This window comes from Galeopterus variegatus, unplaced genomic scaffold (assembly GCF_000696425.1).
Source record: "Galeopterus variegatus unplaced genomic scaffold, G_variegatus-3.0.2 Scaffold658, whole genome shotgun sequence".
NCBI classification, from domain to species: Eukaryota; Metazoa; Chordata; class Mammalia; order Dermoptera; family Cynocephalidae; genus Galeopterus; species Galeopterus variegatus.
Window position 1 is genome coordinate 350,316 of NW_007726769.1, and position 7,978 is coordinate 358,293.

Genomic DNA, 7,978 nt, shown 5'->3' on the forward strand with positions numbered 1-7,978 from the left:
CCAGAGGCTTCCCAGAGGTTCCTGTGCCTCCAGGCCCGAGAGAATTCAGCCTGTGCCTCCCACTCAAACCTTCCACATCAGAACAGCTCTGTTTTTTTCATTTTTTTAATGTCGATCTGTTTCACATATTACATTTATTTGAAGAACAGCTTCCCAAGTTTAAAAATTGTAAAAAAAAAAAAAAAAAAAAAAAAAAAGAATCCCTGGACTAGACGATCCCTAGAGTGCTGACATGCTGTGGTCCACACTCATCTGGGACAGCACCTGCTGCCCTCCCACGTGGCAGGACCCTCCTGGAGCCTCTGGTGAGCAGACGAAGGTGCTGTGGAAAGGTGGGCTCTCCGCCGCCCTGGACTTGCCTCTGTGTTGGCACTGAGCGGCCTGCACCCTCAGGATCCCTGCAGCTCCACCCGGTCCTCCTGGTCCCCCGGGCGCAGGATGTGCTGCAGCAGGCCATTGACCACATCCAGGGTCTCATCCTTCTCCAGCACAATGTCATAGGCGTCCATGTAGCGTGCCCGCTGCTCCTCCACCTGCCAGGGGATGAGCGGAAGGAGACGAAGAGCACCCAAGATGCCCTGCCCTCTGCCTCTTGTTCTTACGCACTTGGGACTGGGAGGAGACATTCAAGCAGCAACTCCCCAGCTCCCTCTTGCAAGCCCAAGAAGTTCAAGGTTACAGGAATCTGTACTTTGGAGACAGATAGGAGATGGGCTGCCACAATTAACCCTGGGGCCAATGTCAAAGGACAGTAACAAAGATTATAAACAAAAAAACAGGTGTTACCTCTAATCTACCTGGACTGAATTTTCCCACGGCCCAAGCATTCTGGTGCACTCCGGCGCCTGCTGGCTGCGGGGAGACTCCGGCGGCCACCAAGCTGGGCTCCACACTTCGTGCGCCTCATGACCGTGCTGTTTTCACCCCGTCAGTCTCTAACCTGTTCCCGTTAGTTTCTTCTCTACATCATAAACCTACATCCTGAATACTGACGTCTCTCACCTCGATCACGCTTCCCAGGCGTGGTTTAGGGGGACTGGTAATCAGCCCCACCGTTCCTTGAACTACTATCCCCTCGACCACATTATTTAACCTCCTTGCTTCGGTTTCCTCCCCTGTAAAATGGGGTAACAGTCGCAGCCTCAAAGGGCTGCCGTAAGGATGAGACGGGTCCATGTCTGTGAAGCACTTAGAGCGGGGCCTGGGACCTGGCGAGCAGCAGTAGACACAGGCTGCGAGGGAGCCCTCTCTGGACGCCCGTGTTGGGTGGCACGCTGAGTGCACGGCTGTCACTGCTGGCTACTGCCTTTTGTTTCTTGTGTGGTTACAGGCTCCGGGAGAACGTGGCTTGTACATTACCTCTGTACCCCTAATACCTCTACAACAGAAGGTGGGGTTTTTTGCGGCTGGTCAGTCCAGGGATGGAACCCTGGACCTCGGTGTTGTCCGCACCACACTCTAACGAACAGAGACGCTCTAACAGGCCAGCCTCTTTCAAAAGCATTTGTTAGCAGGGATTCCAAGAAAAGAAAGCCGTGAAGAGAGGAGGCTCTGGTCCCCTACCTACCTTGTCATTTAGGAAGCCAATCTTGAGAATGTTCTGCACACCGGGAACTCCTTCAGCCATAGTGAGATCCCCCATGGAGTCTCCAAGCAGGAGGACGTTGGTTCTGCCCTGGAGCTGCTGGAAATAGCTAGAGTTCTCACACATGGAGCTGTTCTTATTGTACGTGTGTATGAGCTGGCCCTTGAATCCCTGTAGGAAACCCTAAATAATCAAGACAAGAGGCAGACAGAAGGGCTACAGGGACCCACGTAGTGCCAGTTTTCCATTGTCCCTGTAGATAATGCCAAAGCGTCATCATAGTCTAACCTCGGGGTCAGCAAACTAGAACCGATGGGTCAGATTTGGCCTGTTTTTGTAAACAAGGTTTCCTGGAACACAGCCATGCTCGTTTGTTTCCATCTTGCCTATAGCTGCTTTCTTGTTCTAGAATGACAAAGTCGGGCTGTTGCGACAAAGACTGCATGGCCCACAAAGCCTAAAAGTATTTACTACTTGGCCTTTCAGGAAGAGTTTGTAACTCTTGGTTTAAACTAACAGGGGCAACCAAATATGGTTGCTCCCCTGTTCGGGGGGAAGCACGAAGCCCGTGGCGTAAATGATGCTCTGGCTACGTGTGTGCTAATGCTCAGCTGTGGGCCAAATCCTAACCACAGGTCAAAGTGATGAAAGTTCCAGCCATTGGTTTTTAGGGGAAGAAGCCAGAATGTGGGTGAGTCACAGCAGCCTACCCCTGCCTCTAGAAAAACAAGTCAAAGTCCCAGCCCTTCCGTACCTGGGGTGGCACGTGACCCATGACAGTGACATGGGTCTGGACTGACCCATAAACAGGTAACCCGTGGCAGAAAGTTGACTGTCAGCCAAACACCCAAGAGAGGGTCCTTTGAAAGTAACCCACAGCGAACTCTCTGAGGCTAACGGGGCCAGCGTGCCTCCCTCCCTCCCTCCCGAGGCCGGGGTTAAGGCGTCCTGCTGGTGGTCCCCACGCCTCTTTCTTTTTCAGTCCAAATGAGACTTGACTCACATCTTCATTAAAATCCATGTAGTTGGACACAATGTGGATGTTGGGGTAGAACACTTTCATCTGCCGGATAATTTCTTCCAAGATATCACCGATGCCCGCAGAAAAGATGAAGAGAGGGATGTTGTTACGGTAGAGGGTGCTGAAGAACGTCTTGTATCCCTCCCTGCAAAGAGACAAATGTGTATGGAAACAGCCTTGCCTCCGCTACTGTTCTTTATTTTCCCCATGGGTTTTGTTATACCAATCCTAAGTGTTCAGCTCAATTAATTTTCCTTTTTCTTTCTGCAATCCAAACTCATAGGAAACTCAATTAATTTTTACATGTGTATACACCCATGTAACTACTAGCCAGATCAAGGTTCCCTGGTGGCCTCTCCCGGTCAATCCCACGCCTTCCCTATTTTGACTTCATGTCACAAGTGGTCAGCTTTGCCTGTCTTTGCACGTCATGGAGATGGACTCACACAGACGGCACTCTTTCATGTCTGGCTCATTTTGTTCAATATAATGTCCATAACGTGTTTTGCATTTCATGAGTCATTCATTCTTTGTCACTGCTATGTAATATTCCATCATATAAATATGCCACAATTTATCTATGCAGTTTCCTATTGATAGACGACTGAGATGTTTCCAGATTTCCGCTATTATGTATGAGTAGAGCTGCCATGAACACCGTGTGTGTGCCTTGTGGCGGCTACGTGCACTCCTTTCTCTCGAGCATACACCTGGGGGAGGAGGGACTGCTGAGGCAGAAGGCAGGCATATCTTTTCTGCTACTGTTCATGCAACCAGGCAGCTATCCTGGGACCTCTTCACTGGGCAACACGCCACCGCCACGCTGGCACTTACTGGGTCTACACACATCTCCACTCTCAGCTTGTCAAGAGCCAGCCAACCTCCCCAGCTAGGACACGCCACCCTTGCGGGCAGGCATCTAGGCCCACTCCTTCCTCTAGGAGCCCCCACCCCGCCTCCAGGAAGGAAAGCTCCAGCAGAAAGAGCTGCTCGGTGAAGGCTGCTGACAATCAAGGGTCCCAGCTTAGCCACCTCCCATGTCTGGATGAAGAACAGCAGTCGCCAGAGGGGCCCCAGAAGTCTTTCACCATTGTGAAAAGTGAGTTAGACGCTGCTGTAGGAGCTAAAGGCCTGGTCATTTCACACCACATCCACTACCAGCAAACCGCTTCCCAGGACGGTGGGAAATCCTTGAGGTGTATCCAGAGAGTAAAAACCAGACCTTTTTCATATCGGTGGCTCGAGGCGCCATCTGTCTTCTGACTCTCCCTGCAACTAACTCCTCTCCGCTCCCTAACCTCCTTTTTGTAAGTAAAACAGTTCCAAATAGTGTGGAAGAACTGTTTTCCAGAGCAAGCAGCTCACCTGAGCATTGCATTGGACTCTCTAACCACCTGGGCTATGTGAAACTTCTGAATCTTCTGCTGACACAGGAGATTGTGTGCTTTGGTCCACCTAGAAACAGACAAACCACAAAACCCCAAAATCAAATCGCTCGAGTAAGTGTCCTTTCCCTTCACAGCACCAAGTCCCCTTGACGGCGTTGAGAGTGGAGGCCTCATCCTTCTCCACAGAGCCATTTCCTGAAGGGCTTGGGCTGTCCTTAAAAGGAAGAGGTGAGAAAGCCACATAGCAGAGAGACAAGAGTTGGGTGAGCTGCCTGCTGAAGGCAAGCTCTTCTGAGTCCCTCTGTCCTTGACCCCACTCCCTGGAGAACTGGGGACTGTCCAGTGATACTGGTTTCTATAGGACGGTGGCTATGGTTTGAACACGTCCCCTAAAGTTCATGTGCTGGAAACTTAACCCCCAATGTGAAGGTGTTAGAAGGTGGGCCTGATGGGAGGTGTTCGGGTCATGGGGGCACCACCCTTATGAGTGGATTAATGACACCACCACAGCAGCGGGTTCCCTGTAAAAGGACGAGTTCAGCCCCCTCTTCCTCTCTCCCTCTCTCCCCCTCTCTCTGCCCTTCTGCGTGAGATGACGCAGCAAGAAAGCCCACCCAGTTACCAGCCCCTCTGACACTGGACTTCCCAGCCTCCAGAACCATGAGCCAAGAAATTTGTTTTCCTTATTAATCATCAAGTCTGTGGCATTCTGTTATAGCAGCACAAAATGGACTAAGACAAGGGTCATTTCCCCAAAGCACTTATTCCCCCAAACCAAGGGGCTTCTAACTTATTCCAAGGATTCTCTGAAGGCCTCCACTGCAGCAGCAACCACAAGTAGCCCCAGCTGTATCTGGACAGTGTGTTTTAATAGCTGTGCTAACGGCGTTCAGTTAAGCCCTCAGTAAGGTCAGGGAGCTGGAAAAACACAGCCCTCCCAGCCACTGCATCGGCAGGGTCCAGCAGCACCTCCTCACCACCAGCACTTACCAGTCCACCATATGAGGCAACTTCTCTTTGATGGTGCGGTGTGGGTCGATCTCAATTGCATAATAGTGGTGAAAGAGCGCCGTGAGCTGGGACAGCCAAAGGACGAAAGAGCCATTAGTCCACATCAAGTTTTCCCCAGCAAAGTCCTACAGCTTAGCATGAGGGAAAAAATCCCCTAGAAGACGGAACTTCACGTTCGGGAGTGTTAGTTTGCCGGACTTTTCACATGGGGACACATCATCTATAAGATTCAAGTTCCTCCTCTCCCATCATCTTCCCACATAACTGGTCAGCATGCTCGCAGTTACCTACTTGATAAAAGTCTGGGAGCAAATGGATCCACAGAGCTGGCCACTCCTTTGCACCCACCCTGAGAGAGGGAGGTCAAAGAGTCGGCAATACAGGAGCTTCTATCAGAGAAGAGGGTTACTAGGATTTTTTCCTTTCTTTTCTTTCTTTTTTTTTTTTTTTTTTTTTTTTTTTTTTTTTTTTTTTGCTGTTGCTATTAATCATCAGGGCTTAACCAGTAAGAATTGATTTAATACCATATTTCCTAAAAGGTGGTACACTTTTAGGTGGTGGACAAGATGATTTTTGGGAGCACATGTATAAACACTTTTCATTTTAGTAGTTTGGGATTCATTTTAATGTATCTTAGAAAAAAGAAAACTAAGGGCCGGCCCGTGGCTCACTCGGGAGAGTGCGGTGCTGATAACACCAAGGCCCCGGGTTCGGATCCCATATAGGGCTGGCTGGTTAGCTCACTGGGTGAGCGTGGTGCTGACAACACCAAGTCAAGGGTTAAGATTCCCTAATAATAATAATAAAGAAAAAGAAAACTAACACATGGAACTCATGCTTTCATAGAGATGGATTATTTCTTTTATTAGTTAATTACATTCAGATTTCTAAAAGTAGGCCAATTTATTTATTTATTTATTTATTTATTTTAATTTTGTTTTTTTAAGTCAAGTGCAGTAGTGAAAAGGGGGAAAGAGTAGAACAAGGAGTTTGATCTGTAACTGACTGTGATCAATCGATTGAGATAACTCACTACCTTCAGCCCAGCCTGCAGGCCAATTTAAAGAAAGATATTTAGTAAAGGTGACATGGCAAAAAAAATCATGAACATAGAACTAGCAGATTGTAGTTTGGGACATAGCATGTTGGTGGACAATTCCATCAACGTGTCAACATGAGGCAAACTATCTCATAGCATCTAATATGTGTTTCCTCTGGCTAAGGTTTCCTTCCACATGCTAGGACTTTCGACACTCTAGGGCGGCTGTTTCAGGGATCGTGTGTCACGCAGAGTGCCCAGTAAAACTGAGAATTGACCGAGTAAAGAATTTTAATATACGCATGCTCTCAGGAATACGACCAGATCACATGGGGTCCCTGACCACCTGTCCAAAACAGGATTAAAACGCAAAAGTGGCAAAGGCAGAAAGCTCCAGAAATGTACTAAAATTCCCAATGTGTATTTTTGGGGATTATTTTTCTAGAAGTATACTAGAACTCAACAGAAAAATATAATTTTAAAAAAAGAAAAAAAATTTTCAATCACAATAATTCCTCAAACTGGTTAAGATAAGTGAAGAGATATGATGTTGATGGCAGGGGGAGGAAGAGGGAGGAGGGAAAACAAGGAATTGGTAAAGAGACATGAAAATCAACTACACCGTATATTGATAAATTAAAAGAAAAAAATGATGTTAAAACACACAGACAGGGCCGAGCCCGTGGCGCACTCGGGAGAGTGCAGCGCTGGGAGCACAGCAGCGCTCCCGCCGCAGGTTCGGATCCTATATAGGGATGACCGGTGCACTCACTGGCTGAGCGCTGTGCGGCCAGTCTCAAAAAAGACAAAAAAAAAAAAAAAAAAAACCAAAAAAAAAAAAAAAAAAAAAAAAAAAACCATACAGACAAAAAAAAAGAAAAAATTTTTTCATAAACTTTGCTCCCCACCACTCCAAGACCCTTCGGTACCAACAACCTTACTTTTATCTAGCTTCTTTATCCTTGAGAGCATCCAATCTACTATCTTACTTGGGAGTACAGCTTTCTGGAAGATGATAACATCAGGGATGTGAGGAACCAGAACAGTGACTCGCCAAAGGCAATCAGTGTAACCAGAACCCACCTTAAACTAAAAGTGGCCTCGCTAGAAGGACAGGTTTTAGGAATATAAGAGCTACTTATAATTCACTGCCCATCTTAATAATGAGTAATTATGACAGAGTAACGGAAGTTGACCAATCTGAGAGACCAACAGACCAGTCATTATGCAGTTTAGTGAATAACAAAATGGACCTAAGTGATGTTTATATTCAGTAAAGAGAGCTCAGCAACCCGCAGAGCACAGCGCAGCTATGCAGCACGGCTCTGCAGCAGCACAGCGCCCGGCCGGGAAGAGCATGGAGCAAAGTAGAACCAGCAGCCAAGCTCCAGGGACCACTGTACATATTTGTGTGTATCTTACAGAAACGGGAGTTATCATATATCGTCATTAATTCAGAATCTTTCTTTCTTTTTTTAAAGATGACCGGTAAGGGGATCTCAACCCTTGACTTGGTGTTGTCAGCACCACGCTCAGCCAGTGAGCGAACCGGCCATCCCTATATGGGATCCGAACCCGGGGCCTTGTTGTTATCAGCTCCGCACTCTCCCGAGTGAGCCACCGGGCCGGCCGGAATCTTTCTTGATATCTGTTGCCTTACCAAGAAATTTCTTGATATCTGTTGCCTTACCAAGAAAATTATATTTATCAAGGAAAGAGCATAACGTAGCGGGAAGAGTTTGGAAGAGAATGAGATCTGAGGGGCCGGCCCGTGGCTCACTCGGGAGAGTGTGGTGCTGATAACACCAAGGCCGAGGGTTCGGATCCTATATGGGATGACCGGTGCGCTCACAGCGGCCGGTCTCAAAAAGGACAAAAAAAAAAAAAAAAAGGAAAGGAAAGAGATCCGGGGGAAAACCAAACCGGGCCACCTG

General features: G+C 47.9%; 1 protein-coding gene across 2 annotated transcripts in view; it reads right to left on the reverse strand.

The window, feature by feature from the left end:
• Nucleotides 1-342: 342 nt before the first annotated feature.
• Nucleotides 343-7,978, reverse strand: part of NT5C3B (5'-nucleotidase, cytosolic IIIB) — a 9,082-nt gene continuing 1,446 nt past the window's right edge. Inside the window, exons 3-7 of one of the 2 annotated variants that reach the window (XM_008571071.1) lie at nt 4,985-5,070; nt 3,972-4,061; nt 2,589-2,751; nt 1,568-1,768; nt 343-533 (exon numbers count right to left, since the gene is read on the reverse strand). In XM_008571071.1, the coding sequence (XP_008569293.1) occupies nt 390-533; nt 1,568-1,768; nt 2,589-2,751; nt 3,972-4,061; nt 4,985-5,070 (684 nt within the window). In that variant the 3' untranslated portion in view covers nt 343-389. The remainder of the gene's footprint in view (nt 534-1,567; nt 1,769-2,588; nt 2,752-3,971; nt 4,062-4,984; nt 5,071-7,978) is intronic. The other variant, XM_008571072.1, reaches the window with a different exon arrangement.